The 17,589-nt window shown below is 41.1% G+C and overlaps 1 protein-coding gene and 1 pseudogene across 8 annotated transcripts in view; one reads left to right on the forward strand and one right to left on the reverse strand.

The window, feature by feature from the left end:
- Window positions 1–2,634: 2,634 nt before the first annotated feature.
- The window catches only part of ATF1 (activating transcription factor 1), a 79,859-nt gene continuing 64,904 nt past the window's right edge, over window positions 2,635–17,589 (forward strand). For 3 of the 8 annotated variants that reach the window (XM_053661569.1, XM_037136704.2, XM_053661570.1), the window contains exon 1: window positions 12,022–12,102. Coding sequence is in view for 4 of the 8 variants with exons in the window: in XM_037136713.2 (XP_036992608.2) it covers window positions 12,010–12,102 (93 nt within the window). In the remaining 4 variants the exon portion in view is untranslated. Of the gene's footprint in view, window positions 2,904–12,003; window positions 12,103–17,589 lie in introns of those variants that run through there. The other 5 variants (XM_037136713.2, XM_037136724.2, XM_037136741.2 and 2 more) reach the window with 5 other exon arrangements.
- On the reverse strand, window positions 13,184–13,623 carry LOC119042935 (FAU ubiquitin-like and ribosomal protein S30; annotated as a pseudogene).

Raw genomic sequence — 17,589 nt, forward strand, 5'->3', positions numbered from 1 at the left:
GCGATTTCAGTTGCAGTTAAGGCAGATGACAGGAAACTGGTTCAGGTGAGGAGTAAAGAGAGGTGTTACTGAACAGAGACCATTCTTTCCAGAAGTTTTATCTGTACACAGGAAAGAGATGGGATAGTAGTTAAAAGAGGGTTGTAGGATTAAGGGAGGCTGTTCAAAAAGGGAAGAAATAAAATATTGTGTTGGAGAAATAGCCGGTAGAGAGGGAAAGTTTCCAAATACAGCAATAAGGGATAATTGATAAAGCACTGAGGAAGCAGGAGGGTAGGGGGTAGAGAGAACAGATGGAAGGAAGGAAGCACGCTTTTTTTTTCCCAAGTAAAACTGGGTTAATAGTGGAAGTGTATTTTTTGCTGTGTATAATGTGCATCCATGTTCGCTCAAACTTTCAGGAAAAAATCAATTAAATTTTTAAATTTATATTTAGAAAAAAAACTCATATTCCAGGGTATTATTTTGCATACGGATATTGTCATTACTTTCTAGAGTTACACTTTTAATACATAAGCATAAATAAAAGAATTAAAAATGGATACGGAATTAGTACTACCCATATATAATGCACATCCTTATTTTCCCTCAAGAATTTGGGCAGAAAAGTGTGTTATACACGGCAAAGATATGGTAGTTGATAGAGGCCTAGCTGATGACCTCACTCGTTTCTCTGAGCCTCCATTCTCAGTTGACAAAGATGAACATTTATTAGTGGTTGGTCTGCCAGGCATGGTTCTGATTTAAATGCGTTGAACTCACTCAATCCACAAAACCCTTTGGAATAGGTAGTATTGTTAAACCATTTCATTGTAATGTTTCTCCTTACTACAAAAGCCAAAGAGGTGCCACCACTGGCTTGACCAGTTTAACACAATTGCCCTGACTCTTGAAAGTTAGATTTGTTTCTCTTTCCTCACTTCTATCTGAAGTCAAAGACCTGTCCATCTGGTTTATAAAACTGTTAGTATTCAGTTGCACAGTTATATTCAGGTAGAACAGTGTGCAACTGAATAGTAATAGTTAATTTTTTTCATCTAGTTATTTTTCAAGGTTCAGAAGTGGTAGGTACAGCTCATGACATTTCATGAGAAACAAGGATGGTGAGAATATTTGTGAGTGGCAGTGTTGCAGTATAGTATCTGATTTAGATTTAAGACATTTTACAGATGGGAGAGGAACTAAAGAGGGAGCAATCCATGCACATTTTGAAGGTTTCAGTAAAATTCAGTCTCTCTTGACAAGCATTCCTTCCAAGGAAGGAAGAAACAAATACAGAACAATAAATATGGAACTAGCCTTCCAGCCACTAATGTTCTGGATTCCAGTGGACGTTTTTAATCAGGAAAGGTTGATGTCTGACAACCTCTTCCCCACTCCTTACCTTCACAGGGCACTTTGCTTTCCTATGATATGACATTTTGATTAAATAATACCGGGACATGGGCTGAGTATTACTAATTTTCCCCAACTTTGATAAGACAAGCTGAGGTTGGGCAATTGGCCCAAACAAAAATATAAAGTAAGGCAAGTTTTAGCTTTTATTTTTTTAATGATCTATATAGAAAGTGAGAAACGTTGATTTTTTTCTTCCATTTATTTATGCGTTCATTGGTTAATTCTTGTATGCGCCCTGACCCAGGGTCAAATCTGAAACCTTGGCGTATGGGGACAAGGCTCAAACTGATGCACTACTCAGCCAGAGCCCATCCTAACTTTCAATAGGTGGACCACGTTTGCAGAATCACAGGGTGAAACGTTTGTGGCTCTTGGAGTCTGGCACACAGCAACTGGTTTCCCTCATTGAAGGGCTCAAACTAGTAAAATCTCAGAACATTCTGGAACTTTTTAATTTGTCAAGAACATATCAAAGGTTTACCATTTATAATTTATTATCAGTATAAAGCCACAACATCTTGCAAGGACATGGCTAAAAAAATATTCAGAATAACGCATAACTTCCCCAGAAAGGTAGAAACATCAAAAAATGTTTAATAAAAGTTTTTGTAATGTATTAAAGTAACGGTGTAACATTTTATTTTACCACACTCCATTTTATGTAACTTTTTTCTACATAGTTTAACAGTTGGGATAAATGGCTTCAGTGTGACATACCCTACCCACACCTTGCTGGGTTTTTAAAAAATCAGTCTTTGTAGAAAACCCTTCCATATAGGATAAAGAACACTGAAAGCAACTCCACGGGATTAAAAAACGTGGGACCGAGAGAAGCTGAGTAGGACCAGCCTCCTTGCTTCCAGTCACTTCTCTATAACACGACGCGGACAGGTCAGCGAGGGTCAAAGCTAGGGACAGCTGTGGGTGGGCCTGAACACCCAGAGGGAGCGGGTGGGACCTGAGCTGAAAGCGACGCCGCTAATCTACCGCCCCACAAGGAAGGGCCCACCGAAACCACCAAACTGGTGGTGGCCCCCCGAAAGCAGTCGTGAGGAAGGAGTGCGGGCAGAACTTGGGAAAACGCACGCAACTTTCACCTCCAACTCTAGCCAAGGCGGGACAACTCGCCATTCCGAGGAAACTAGGCACAAGATGGCGGCGCAACACGTGAACAACGTGGTGACGCAGACGTATGACGGCGGCCCTTACGGAGGCACCGCCTTAACCTCACCCCCCACGCTCACTCAGTTTTGACCCCCTCCCTTCCCCGCCCCCGGCCTGGTGTAGATCATGCCGCCAGCGGCGGCCCTAACTGCCGAGGAAACGGTAGCCTAGGACAGTTGGCTGTTAAGTGACACTGATTGTCCCCGCCCCGCCAGACGCTAGAAAAAGAGGCACGTCCCCCACCGCGTGACGGGGTGGGGAAATAGGTAGTAAATTCGGATCCACCTGGGAGGGGGGAGTGGAAGTTCCCGCCCCGGAGAACGGCAAGGCGACAGCCACAGGTAAGCGGGGGACGGGAGGTGGGGCGTGCTCCCGAGTCCCCGGGCAGTGGGAGGGTGCAGGGGACGCAGAGCGGGGAAGCACACCGAGTGGGGGTCGCGCGCCCGCGGCAGCGGTGGGGGAGGGGTGCGGAGGGCGCGCGGCGGAAGGGGGAGGGCTTGCCCGCGGTACCCCGGCCGAGTGCGCTTCCGGTTCTCGCGCTTCGGCCGCGCTTTCCCCCTTTAATTTTCAGTCTCCTCTTCTCCTCCCGGCGTCCCCCCAGTCAAAATAAAACCGAAGACCTCCTGCCGCGGTGTAGCTTTGGGCTCAGAAACTGCTCCGCCGCGGCTCTAGTGCCTTCGGTGGAAGGTCTTGTGGTTGGGGCGGGGAATGGGGGGCGGCGGTGTGGTCTTTGCTTGGCGCGTCGTCAGCGCCGCGGGAGACCGGTCATCTCATGGAGCCCATGGGAGCGACCTGGCGCCCTTGGGGTGCCAAGCCCCGGATGGGCTCGTCCGTGCAAGGCAGAAACAGCCCATCGTGAGCTTACGGTCGAGTAGGGAGACAGTGAAATAATCACACATGCACACGAAATAGTAACGGAAAGATGCAGCGATGAGCGAGGGTAGTGTGGAATGACAGAGCTCGTCTGTTTATCTCTAGACAGACAATCAAACCGGGGAAACTTTCTTTGGTTTTATTTTCCTTGTGTTGTAAAACGGCATTTCATAGCGTTAGCTACGCCGTGGAGCATGCACTGTAATCGGTTTAAAATTATTGTAGATGTTAGAGCCTAAGTAATATCTACTTAGTTAGCTTTTGAGGAGCATTGGGCCAATAATAGTAATTGAGAGCCTTTACCCTTCTGAGGCTTTTTCAGCATAGATTTGGCAGGTGTCTTTGTCAAATTAGCCTTGTTTGTGGTAATAGTACACTGTTTGCAAAGTGCATTTTATCCTGAGAAATCTGTAACCAACGGAAATATGCACTTTTATTGAAATGCTGTTTTTTCCTTTAGACTTTCTGATTTACAGTTATCTCTGTCTCGATAAGATTCAACTCTGTTGTCCTAAAGCTGATTGTGTTAGCTCTATTATTTGAAGTTATACTTTGAGGTAGCTATTTTCAGCAGGTGTGCTGCAAGAATTTTTAAAATATGCAATACCTATTTAGGGGCACTGACCTCTTTTCCCTTAAATTGCCAAATTAAAAAAATGACAATAGCACTAGAGTACATATTGTCACAACAGTAGCCATCTAGTATGCATGAATCAAGGTTATATCTTTTTTTAATTTTAGAGAGAGAAAAATATCATCTGTTCCACTTACTTGTGCATTCCTTGGTTGAATCTTGTACGTGCCCAACTGGGATGGAACATGCAACCTTGTCATGTCTGGACGTCACCCTAACAAACTGAGCTGTCCGGCCAGGGTTGTACCTATCTTTTGTCAGATTGGCAAAATAATATATTTTGTGGTGTAACGTAGAGTTTTAGCAACTAGTTTATGTATGCCACAAGATGAAAAATGTTGAAAATCGTTTCCTTAAGGTTATATCTGCCATACATCTTGCAGTACTGTTACATCACCAGTAGGCTGTAGCCCCATCTAAAAATGCTTTTATTTTTTTCACATCATCCCACTTATTTATGATGAATTTCCAGCTGTAGAGTAGGGTGGTTTTTTTTTGTGTGCCTGAATTGTCCTGTTTATTTTCAATTTTATGTTATTTATTAATTGGCTGACTTTAGAGATAGGAGAAGGGGGTGAGGAACATTGATTTGTTGTTCCACTTATTTGTGCACTCATTGGTTGATTCTTGCATGTGTCCTGACTAGGGATGGAATCCACAGCCTTAGAGTATGGGGACCAAGGCTCTAACCAACTGAACTACCAGGCCAGAGCCCTGAATTGTCCTAGTTCTAAAGCTGATTGAAGTAACTGTCTAGAGATATTTTTTTAGTCATTATTTCTATCAGTTTTAAGCAGGTAAACCCAACTGAATAAATAACACTTTTATTTATTCAACAGTAATAAGCGTGTAAGGTATTAGTGTTATATTGGGAACAGGTCATGGTCTTGACTCCCTGGAGCTCACATTCTGGTGGGGGCAGAAAGTAGACAATTACAAGGGGGAATAAATGCTAATGGAGTAAAGTTTTAGGGATAATAGCTTAAAATAGTTTTCTAGCAGCACCCTTGTCTCTACCACTAGAAGCCAGTGGGGGATAGCCGCGGACATAATCAAGATATCCAAATCAATAAAGTTATTAGTGAAAATGAAAAATGTGTCTTTTATCTTAATGGGAAAAATATAGCAGACTTTTTGGGCAACCCAATATTTTTTTTAAGCTTTTATTTATTTGTTTGTTTGTTTTTAGACAGAGGGGAAGGGAGGGAGAAGGAGAGGGAGCGAAACGTCAGTGTGTGGTTGCCTCTTGCAGGTCCCACACTGGGGATCTGATCTTGACCTGACCTGCAGCCTGGGCATGTGCCCTGACAGGGAATCGAACCAGCGTCCCTTTGGTTTGCAGACTGGCACTCAGTCCACTGGGTTACACCAGCCAGGACCCAACCCAGTGTGTTTTTAGCTCCCCAAATTCATGGCACTTTTAAAGCTGTTTCAGTGCCCCCATTGTGATTCTGTTGCACTTGGTATTGTCTTATGTTAAGCTTCCAGCTGTTGCCTGGGGCTTACTTTAGTTAAGTGCTTTTGTACAAGTAAAATTTGTTCTGCTGAGCAAGTTTTTAACAGGTGGCTTATCTTAGTCTCAGTTTTAGGGATAATAGCTTAAAATAAGTGAACATAAAAGTTACATTCTGACAACATTAAAAATATAGAGTATGTATTGCTTACAATTAGATGAAATTATAAAACTCTTCATATTGGGGGTGGGCGAACTGATTCCTCTTTTTAAGAACTACAGAAAATAAGTTTTCTTCTTTTCCATAGGAAATGTTGTTGTCCAAAATGTTATTTGCTGACTGTAGCAGCTTTTACCAGGGAATGTGTATTGTTTTGTTGATCATGCTAGTTTCCATTAGATAATAGGATTTCTTAATGATATTAGTATGGGGGAAAATCAGTGAGTCACAGTGGAACAGAAGAGTACCATTTCCATTAATTTTAACAAGCTTTAAAAATCTTTTATACTGTTTTTAATTGCCTAACATTACATCTTTTTTTCCTGTGCTCTATATTCTAACTTATGTCTTCTGAAATGGAGTGTTTAAAAGGCTGTTTCACTAGAGGCAGAACACAGAAAACATGCAGTTCCATCTTTGGTGCTGTCGTTTACTTCGTGGCGCTACACTTGTAGTAGTGCAGATGGAAAGTGCTGAAGAAGGGACTGTTGTACAGGCTTAAACGCAGTTGAAGAAAGAACAAAGGAAACAGTAGATGAATTTGTCAGAATTAAAAGTTTTAAAATAGTCATAGTTAAGTCATGTCGGAAAACTATTTGTATCAACACAAAATTTCTTTAAGTTTTAAAAAATTAAATTTATATGAAGAACTAATATAGGCTAATAAGAAAAACACTAAAATCTGGTAGATGGATGGACAAACAGTGTGAAAAGATAGCTCCCCAAACTAATGGACAATTAAAGAAATGTGAAACAGTATACCATTTTTCATGTCATCTTCGTAGTAATGTTAAAAAAATTCTTACTGCTTTCTCATGTGCTTCTGATGGGCTTTCTGAAAACCTCAAATATTCGTACTCATGGATCATGGATCAAGCAGTTCTTTTTCGGAATGTATCCTATGGAAATAATTTAATTACAGGAAAAGCTTTATGTGCCAAAGATATTAATCATAGTATTGGTTTGTTTGGTTAAGTAGGAATTATGTACAATCACTGGGTGGAATATTATGTACCATTAATGTGTTATTTATTTTCTGCAGAAAAGCGTTATCGTTTCCACTTGGTCCAGTGCATGGGAGAGGGCTCTGGGGTAGCTAACAGGCTGTCTAGTGGTTTCAGGGAGAGGCTCAGGCAGAAGCCAGACACAAGGGGGATGCAGGGGGACCCCTCAAAGGCCTCTGGGCTGCAGAGGCTCCTCGTCATGCTTGAAGGTGAGCCTTTTGAAGAGATACTTGCCCAGCCCAGCCTAGGGCCGGCCAGCCTGTGGAGGTTAGCCAGGTGTTCTAACTATATTAACTTAAAATCTAGAAAATACTTGTGTTAAATGGGAAACATGGTACAAAATGTGAGGATACAAAATTGTACATGCAGTATGTTTATGACTTTTTAAAAATATATATTTTATTGATTATGCCATTACAGTTGTCCCATTTCCCCCTTCATTCCCCTCCACCCTGCACACCCCCTCCCTACCATTCCCCCCCTTTAGTTTATGACCACGTGTCTCAAGTTCTTGAGATTCTATATTTCCCCTACTATTCTTGCCCTCCCCCCCCATCTATTTTCTACCTACTGTCTACGCTACTTATTTTCTGTACCTTCTCTCCCTTTCTCCTCCTCCCACTCCCCTGTTGCTAACCCTCCATGTGATCTTCATTTCTATGGTTCTGCTCCTGATCTAGCTGTCCTCTTAGTTTCCTTTTGTTTTAGGTGCGGTTGTTAATAACTGTGAGTTTGCTGTTCTTTCACTGTTCATCTTTTTTATCTTCTTTTTCTTAGATAAGTCCCTTTAACATTTCATATAATAAGGGCTTGGTGATGATGAACTCCTTGAATTTGATCTTATCTTATCTTATTTGATCTTTATCTGCCTTTCCATTCTAAATGAAAGCTTTGCTGGATAGATCAGTCTTGGATGTAGGTCTTTGGATTTCATGACTTGGAATACTTCTTTCCAGCCCCTTCTTGCCTGGAAGGTCTCTTCTGAGAAATCCACTGACAGTCTGTTGGGAACTCCTTTGTAGGTGACTGTCCCCTTATCCCTTGCTGCTTCTAGGATTCTCTCCTTCATTTTAATCTTGGCTAATGACGTGCCTTGGTGTGTTTCTTCTTGGGGCCAACTTCTTTGGGACTCTCTGAGCTTCCTGGATTTCCTGGAAGTCTATTTCCTTTGCCAGATTAGGGAGGTTCTCCTTTATTATTTGTTCGAATAAGTTTTCCACTTGTGGCTGTTCCTCTTCTCCTTCTGGTACCCCTATAATTCGGATGTTGGAATGTTTAAAGATGTTCTGAAGGTTCCTAAGCCTCTCCTCCTTTTTTTGAATTCTTGTTTCTTCATTCTTTTCTGTTTGGTCATTTTTTTTCTTCCTTCTGGTCCACTCCCTTGATTTGAGTCCCAGTTTCCTTTTCATCACTCTTGGTTTCCTGTGCATTTCCCTTCATTTCAATTAGTTTAGCCTTCATTTGTTTCTCTAATTTGTGACTAAAATCAACCAGTTCTGTGAGCATCCTGATCACCATTGTTTTGAACTGTGCATCTGATAGGTTGGCTATTTCTTGGTCGCTTAGAGTCATTGGCTCTGGGGCTTTGAGTTCTTCTTGAGCCATAATGTTTTGGTCTGTTCTCACCTGTTACGAATGAGGGGCAAAGCCCTAGGTGTTCACCGGGGTGTGGCCACTTAGTTGCTGGGTTGTGACACTGTACGTGGGGGCAGGGTCAAAGAGGGGCAGTGGCGGTCCCCTCTGCTGCTTCATGCTGTTGGGGCCTGCGTGGTCCATCTGACTGCTTGCTCCTTTGCCTGGTTTATCTGTGAGCGAATGTGTGACCGAATGTTGTGGAAAGAGTAGATAATATCATTAAAGTCCTATCATCCTTTTTTCCTTGTTATATATTTTCCATGTTAGGGGGGAAAAAAAAGACTAGTGACATATTTAAAGGGAAAAAATTAAGAACACTTTATTTTTTAGGTGATTTTATACCTTTTCTCAATGACTAAAAGCAATAGCTTCGGTCCAGATGTTAATGAATTTCTGTTTTCTGATATCAAAAAAAGAAGAAGAAAAAATGTTCAGGCTTAAATTTCACAATTATTAAGTCATTGATACTAAGAAGCAAGTGCCTAGGTTTTTTTTCTCTCCCTCTGTCTCTTTTAAAAAATGCGAAATTGTGGTAAAACATACATAACATAAAATTTACACCTTGACCGATGTGGCTCAGTTGGTTGGGCATCGTCAGGCAAAGTGAAAGGTCCCAGGTTCAATTTCCAGTTAGGGCACTTGCTTGGGTTTTGGGTTTTGGGTTTGGTTGTTTTACAGGTTTGACTATTCTATAAGTGCCATCATAAAGTATTTGTCTTTTTGTGATTGACCTGTTTCACGTAGCTTAATGTCCCCAAGGTTCATTCATGCTGTAGCATGTGTCACTTGTCACAATTTCCTTCCTACTTAAGGCTGAATAACATCCCATTGTATGCATTTATCACATTTTAAAAATCTATTGGGGTGACACTGGTTGGTAAGATTATACAGGCTTCAAGAGTACATTTCTGTGATACATGATCTGTACATTGCATTGTGTGTCCACCACCCAAAGTCAAATCTTCTTTCATCACCACATACTTGGCCCACTTGACGCTCTGTACTCCTCTAGCCCCCTTCCCCTGGTAACCACCACACTGTTATCTCTGTGGGTTTCAGTTTTATGTCCCACATATGAATGAAATCATACAGTTCTTGACTTTTTCTGACTTACTTTACTTAGCGTAAGATTATCACGATCCATCCATGTTGTCACAACTGGCAGTATTTTATCCTTTCTTATGGCTGAGTAGCATTCCATTGTATATACATGCCACATCTCCTTTATCCAGTCCTCTGTGGGAGGACACTTTCATTGTTTCCATGTCTTGGCCACCATGAACAGTGCTGCAGTGAATATAGGGGTACATATATCTTTGCAAATAAATACTTTCAAAATTTTTAGGTAGATACCCAGAAGGATTGCAGGGTCATATGGTAGCTCTATTCTTAATTTTTTGAGGAGCCTTTATACTGTTTTCCATAGGCTGTACCAATTTACATTCCCACCAGCAATGAGGGAGGGTTCCTTTTTCTCCACAACCTAACACTTGTTATCATTAATACTTGTCTTGTTGATAATAGCAGTTCTAACAGGTGTAAGGTGGTATCTCGTAGTTTTGATTTGCATCTCCTTAATAGCTAATAAAGTTGAGCATCTTTTCATATATCTGTTGGCTATTTGTGTGGCTTCTGGGGAGAAGTATCTGTTCAGGTCTTCTACCCTTTTTTTAATAGGATTGTTTGGTTGGTGTTGAATTACATGAGTCCTTTGTATATTCTGTATATTAACCTCCAGTTGGAGCTGTTGTTTTCAGATATCTTCTCCCATTCGGTTGGTTGCCTTTTTGTTTTGTTGGAGGTCTCTTTTGCTGTGCAGAAGCTTTTTAGTCTGATGTAGTCCCATCCGTTTATTTTTGCCTTTACTTCCCTTCCTTTTGGGGTCAAATCCATAAAATCTTCTCTAAGACTAAGGTCCATAAATTTAGTATTTTTAGTATTCTACTTAATTTATTGTTTCAGATCTTTTATTTAGGCCTTTTATTCATTTGAATTAGCTCTTTGTACATGGGGACAAAATGTAGTCTAGTTTTACCCTTTTGCGTGTAGCTTTCCAATTTTCCCAGCACTGTTTATCGAAGAGGCTTTCTTTCCTGCATACATTTTGCTTATCCATTTGTCTGTCGAGGAACGTTTGAGTTGCTGCCGCTTTTTGGTTGTTGTGAATAATGCTACTCTGCATATGGTGCACATTGTCTCTGAAATTTTTGGATATAAATCCAGAAGTGGGACTGTTGGATCAAATCGTAACTCTACCTTTCATTTCTTGAGGAACCACCACACTGTTTTCCACGGTGGCCGCACCTTTTATGTTCCCACTACCGTGCACCAGTGGTCCAGTTTCTCCACATAGTCACTAACATATTTTTGTTTACATTTGTTTTATGTGAGCCGTCCTACTGGATGTGAGGCCACATCCCATTGTGGTTTTGACTCGTCATTTCCCTAATGTTAGCATTGTTGAGAATCTTTTCATGTGTTTGCTGGCTATCCTTCTCTTTAATTTTTAATAATGTCTTTGCATATAACCATAGAAACCTTAAATTCTACCCATTTTTAACCAGTCTCCTTCTGAAAGTTCTCCTCCATTTGACATTCCATCTTGCATAACCCATTTATTCTTATTCTTACCCAGTTTACATATCCCTCAGTTGATTATCTAGATCATCTTATTTTTTTAGAACCTCCTGGGGTATAGTTTTATTTATTTATGTAGTTCAACTTTTACTCAGTAAGTTCACTATGTAAAACTGTATGTGCAGTTAGAAACTGTTTCCCAGGCCAGTGGAAGGAATGCTGTGTCCACCGAACAGGTAGACCCTCATACTTCTTGAGAGGAGTAACATTTGAAAAGTTAGTTCCAGTAGTTGATTTACATATGTGCCATTTATTAATTTAAGCATATTCATGTGTATCAGAATTCAAAATATTTTAAAAGGCTGTATGAGGAGAAGTCTCTTTTCTACTTCTCTACTATAGCTACCAATTCTGTCTGTCTTTCCTTTCTCTTTTTTCAATAAGAGGAAGTTTATATAACAAGTCACAGAGGTAACAAAAAATGAGCAGTGGAAGAAGTGAGCCAGTGGGGCTATGTGGACTCAGGAAACAAATTACAGAGGCAAAAGAGGGGCCTTGGCATGTAGGGAAAAGTCAGCAAAGGTATGTGCCTTGAGGGAAGAGAAAGAAAAGCACAGGCATGTTCCAGAGAGAGCTGTCCCCAGATTCTCTTGAATGGAGACAACCAAGTTATCAATTTTTACACAATTACGCGGTATGCTATACATACTCTGTAGCACTTTTTAGTTGCCATTTTTACCATTTTATAGTTAAATTGCTACACACCCAGAGCACAGTGGTGGCAACATACTGAGTCTGGTTAAGTGGAATTCAGCCCGTAGTACAGAAAAGCTTTATCATGTCCCACCGAACCAGGGTGCGTGTGTTGGGGGAGGGCGAGAGGCGGCGATCCCTGTTTCTCTCCCACATCCATGTTTCTCTCCTTTCTTCCTCCCTTCCCTTCTCTCTAAAAAATAAATAAAATCTTTTTTAAAAAATGAAGTGTCTTCAGATTTCTTGAAAATGATTAGAAAACATCTTTTAACTGACTTTTTTTCCCTTACAGTTGATTATGGAAGATTCCCACAAGAGTAACACTTCAGACACAGCACCTCAGCCTGCTTCAGCAGTTCAGGGAGCTCATATTTCTCATATTGCTCAACAGGTAAGGCAAGGACGAGCCAGGATATTGAGCCAGTTAGGAGTATTTTATATGCAGATCAGTCGAATGTATCAGATCTCCAGTTACTAATATTAAAAGAACCAAGCCCCCCCAAAAAGTTGAAATACACGGGAAGTAGATTTTATTTAAATGTCTTGTCAGTAGCATTCGGTTTTCTTTTATACAAAGTATATTAAGTGTCAATTTAATACCTATGTACTTCTCAAAAACCTGGGAGAAGTAGATTTTATTTTATGTGGCCCATCATTATGTAGATTATTTTCAACTGATTTTTGTTTCTACATAAGAAAAATGAAAAATTATTTGACTTATTGCACTAGTTGAAACAGATTAATAGTTTGAGGTGGTAAATCATTTGTTTCTTATTGATTATGCTATAACAGTTGTCCCAGTTTTTCCTTCTTTGTCCCCCTCCACCCAGCACCCCCACTCCCTCAGGCAATCCCCACACCACTGTTCATGTTCAACGGTCGTGCATATAAGTTCTTTGGCTACTCCGTTTCCTGTACTGTGCATCCCCATGGCTATTCTCTACCTACCTATTTGTACTTCTTAATCCCCTCGCCTCTTCACCTACTCCCCCACACCCTCCTATCTGGCAGCCACCAAAATGCTTTTCATATCCATGATTCTGTCTCTCTTATCCTTATTTGCTTAATTTTTTTATTCAATTGTTGGCAGGTATGAATTTATTGTCACTTTATTATTCATAGTTTTGATCTTATTTTTCTTAAATAAGTCCCATTAACATTTCATACAGTAATGGTTTGGTGATGATAACTCCTTCAGTATTTTCTTGTCTGGGTAGCTCTTTATCTGCCCTTTGATTGTAAATGATAGCTTTGCTGAGTAGAGCAATCTTGGCTTAGGTCTCTGCTTTTCATCACTTTGAATATTTCTTGCCAGTCCCTTTTAGCCTGCAAAGTTTCTTTTGAGAAATCACCTAATGGTCTTATGGCAACTCCTCTGCAGGTAACTAACTTCTGTTCTCTTGCTGCTTTTAAGGTTTCTCTCTTTATCTTTAACTTTTGGCATTTTAATTATGCTGGATCTTTTGGGGGGGGGGCTAAGTGGCTTTATTGGGGAAAGCCAGGATGACAAAGGACTTAGGAGTTGGCATTGGGGCCCTTCTTCTTGCCAAAGGTGGGCACGACATTGACAAAACGCCGGTTGTACTGCATCCACCGCTTGGCCCGACCAGTCTTCTTCTTCTCCTGCTTGGCCACCTTGGGGGTCTGACCTCTTACTTTTCCAGCATGGGCCAGGGAGCCATGTACTTTACCTCCCAGCATGCGACCGGCTACTTCTAGAGTGGTCAGGGACTCCACCCCACACTGGCCCAGGGTAGCCTCATCCTCCAGGGGCGTGCCTGCCAGGAGCACCACTTGATCTTCTGGAGCGATGCCCTCCAGCGAGGCTACGTGAGCATTGATCTGGGCGACAAGTCTCCTAGCCCGTCACCTCAAGGGTGTGTAGCTCCTGGGCTCAGACAAAAAGCTGCATGTCGGGACTGAACTGTGGCCCCAGCCGCTACCGCAAAGATGGAGTCGAGAAAGAGGAAGGATTAAGAGCATACACGTACTAGCCGCTTGCTGTGTCCTATGTCACTGCTAATTATGCTGTATCTTGAAGTGGGTTTCTTTGCATCCATCTTGTTTGGGACTCTGTGCTTCCTGCATTTGTATGCCTATTTCCTTCACCAAATTAGGGAATTTTTCTTTGATTACCTTTTCAAATAGATTTCCAATTTCTTGCTCTTTCTCTTCTCCTTCTGGCACCCATATGGTGTAAATGTTGGAATGCTTGAAGTCCCAGAAGCTGCTTATACTGTTCTTGTTTTGGGGTTTTGTTTGTGGGGTTTTTTTTAATTCTTTTTTCTTCTAGTTGCTTTGATTGGTGGTTTTTTGCTTCCTTATGTTGCATCCTATTGATTTGATTCTTGGCTTCGCCTGCTTTACTGTTGTTTCCTTGTAAATTATTCTTTATTTAAATCAGTGTATCATCCATTTCTGACTGGATCTCTTTTATGATGCTGAGGTCTTCACAAAGTTCTTTGAGTATCCTTCTAAGCAGTGTTTTGAACTCTGCATCTGATAGATTGCTTATCTCCAATTAATTCCGTTCTTTTTCTGGAGTTATGATTTGTTCTTTCATTTGGACCATGTTTCTGTCTCCTTATTTTGGCAACCTCCCTCTGTTTGTTTCAGTGTATGAGGTAGAGCTGCTGTGACTCTGTGTCTTGGTAGTGTGGCCTAATGTAGTAGGTGTCCTATCGCGTCCAGTGGCAAAGCCTTCCCTATCGCCCAAGCTGGATACTCAAGGTGTACCCTTAGTGTGGGCTCAGTACACCCTCATCTTGTAGTTGAGTCTTGGTTGCTATTGGCAGTGCAGTGGGAGGGATTTACCCAGGCCAGTCAGCTGTAAGGACTGGCTGTGACCACTGACCACCTATCTCTACCCTCTGTGGAGGATCAGCTGTGCAGGGGCAGGGTGGTGGTGCTCCAGCATAGTCTGTAGCTGTCCACTGGGTGCACAGGCTCTGAGGTTTCCCAGGTGGTGCAGGCCAAGGTCGGCCCCCACCTGTGTTTTGCCCGGGGCCATTCTGCCTGAGCTATAGAGCATTCTGCTAATGACTACCAGTTGTTCTGGGCTTGGAGATTCTCAGGCAAAGCCAACCTGTGAATCTAGGCTGACTGTTGCTAATGCCAGGTCTAGGGCCACTTGAAGAGAGGTATGGGTGTTAGGGGTTCCCTGAGGCTGGCTGTTGATTGTTTTGAGAGGATTTAGGAAGTTGTGGAACTTGAGCCAAGACCAGCCATTCATATGGAAAAGTCACTGTTAACAGCTTGGATGTGCCCTGAAGTTAAGTGGGGCAGATCTCCAGGGTGGGATAAACAGTGTTAGCCAGGCTGATGGAGTCTCAGATATGGCACCCTGCCTGCCGTCTCTGTGGCTGTGTGGGAAGGGGGTTCAGAAAAGGGACGACGACCTTTGCCCACCTTTCTGTCTTGGAGAAAGCTGTCCCCCAGCTCTCGCCCTAATGTCAGACACTGCAGTCCCTCCCCATACACCACTGGTGCCTTTTCAAGCTGCTAGCCGTGTTGGAGCTCAGATGGAGTGAGTCTGAGTAAGTCCGTTTGTGGGTTCTTTAACAGGAATTGCTTGGGACTCCAGAAATTTCTTCCACTGATTCAGTCCTTACTGCTTTTCGCAGCCAGAAGTTATAGGGACTTCTTTTCCTGGCACTGGAACTAGGAAGCCTGGTGTCAGGCTACGATTCCTCACTCCCATGATATCCCTCCCAAATTTTTATCCACCATATGTTGATGTGGGACCAGCCTGTTCTACATCTCCTCCCCTCCTGCCTGTCTGGATGGATGTGGTTTCTTTAATTCCGTAGTTGTCAGATTTCCTTTCAACTCCATTTCTAACAGTTCTGAGTAATGACTGTTCTATAGTTTAAAACGGTTTAGTGGTAACTTTGATATGGTTGTGTGTGGTGGCAGGCTGTGCCTATGCTGCCATCTTAACCAAATTCCTCAGGAGGTAAGTTTCAGTTCAGTAGATTTTGTGGATATACAGAAAATACTGTTGTTAAACTGGAAAATAGCTATATTTATTAGGGGATTTAAATGAACAGGCATGCATATTCAGGAACAAATGATATTTTAAAAATTTCAAATTGTCTGATCCATGCACCTGACCCAATTTAAGGAAAATAACTGACAGTATTTGTTGCCAGTGGTAGATACGAATGTTCAAGCAAAAAGTAGAGTTTTGGAAAACTTTTATTCACCATCATGAATTTGACAGTTTCCCAGAAATTACAGATTTTTAATTACAAAATGGTGTTACAAAGTCACGTATGGGTATAAGATCTATTCCAAGTACAAGACTGACCAGTGGATTTTAACATTAACAGAATATTAACACAAAGTTCAGATTATACATTGCAAACAAACTTTAAGAGACTACAAACTGTTGGGTATTGATGTTGTATCAAAGGAGAATATTTAACATTATCTGAAAAGACTATTAAAACACTGCTCCTCAACTAAAACAACATATGGCAACATATTTAATATGGAAGCAGTAAAAGAATTTAGCCATTTTCCATTAACTCAAACATTAAGGAGATTTGCAAAAATGTAAAACAGTGCCATTTCTCTCACAAATTTTGGCTGGGGAATTTAGTTATATTAATGAAAATATGTTATTTGTGCTAACTTAAATGGATTTATGGTTATTTTAAAAGAACTATTAAATATGTTTTTAATTTCTGTTTTAATTTTAAATGTAAGTATTAGTAGAAAACAAACCTCATAAATAAAAGTTCTTTGAGGTCATCAGTAATTACTGAGAGTGTAAAAGGCTCTTGAGACCAAAACGTTTGAGAACTAAGAACCTAAAGGGTCAATTCTTTAAACTTGATGAATCCTTCTCTGTTATTTAGCTATATCTCTGAAGAATGACAGTATCATCGTCAGATGGTACTAGAAAAATAATGATGGAGTCTTTCAGTTACCTTTCTGTACTAGAATCCTTCAAAGAAATGTTTCAATTTAGTTGGCTTAGTTATATATCTTATTTTTGTTACATGTGAATGTTTTCCAAGTTTCCTTAGAAGTGTATTTACACTATTAGAATAAGTAACTTCTATAAATAGCTATATAGTGATTTTTAAAAATAATGTCACTGCCTGTATCCAGAATATCCTTATGGCTTAACTGTTAGGTTCTAAATTCTCAAAGAAAACATTGTCTAATATCTAACTGTATTTATTCAGTCATTCAGTTTAAGCTGGGGATGCAGCAGTGAACAAAAGTCTTAGCTTTCATGGAACTTAATTCTGGCCTTGGGGGAGAGAGGCAATAAAACAGATATTAGTGGGCAGGGTGTGTGTGGAGACTAGTAAAAGCAGGGTAGGAAGGATAGGGAGTTGTTGGTGGGGACAATGGGACTTGCCCTTTTATATAAGGTAGTGAAAGAGAAGTCTTGTCTGTGGAAACACTTGTACAATTACATGGATCAACAATTGTAAAACTCTGAGACTGATAGGTGCTTGGCATAGTTAAGGAACAGCAGGAAAGCCAATGCGGTGGAAGAAGGAAGAAGGAAAGAGCCACACAAGATGAGGAAGAAAGGGAGTAAAAAGGGAGAACGCCTGATAATATAGATCTTACGTGCTACTGTGAGATTTTTGGTTTGTTTTCTTTTCAGAAAACTGTCTTGTAAAGGAGACCAACAGTAAAGTGATAAATGTTATAATGCGTTATCCATGCAGTGCTATGGAAACACAGAACTTCTTCAGGGAGGACTTCACAGAGGAGGTGCCATTTGAGGTGTGCCTCCAAGGGTGTGTCTACAACCCATGTGTGGAAACCTCACACAGGACCTTCCTAGCTGCACTCAGTTAACATAAGTATGTTTCTAGTTGACGTATGAAGCTTTTTTAGAAACCTATGTAAG

This window comes from Artibeus jamaicensis, unplaced genomic scaffold, assembly GCF_021234435.1.
Source record: "Artibeus jamaicensis isolate MK-2021 breed Jamaican fruit bat unplaced genomic scaffold, CSHL_Jam_final contig_233, whole genome shotgun sequence".
Classification (NCBI taxonomy): Eukaryota; Metazoa; Chordata; class Mammalia; order Chiroptera; family Phyllostomidae; genus Artibeus; species Artibeus jamaicensis.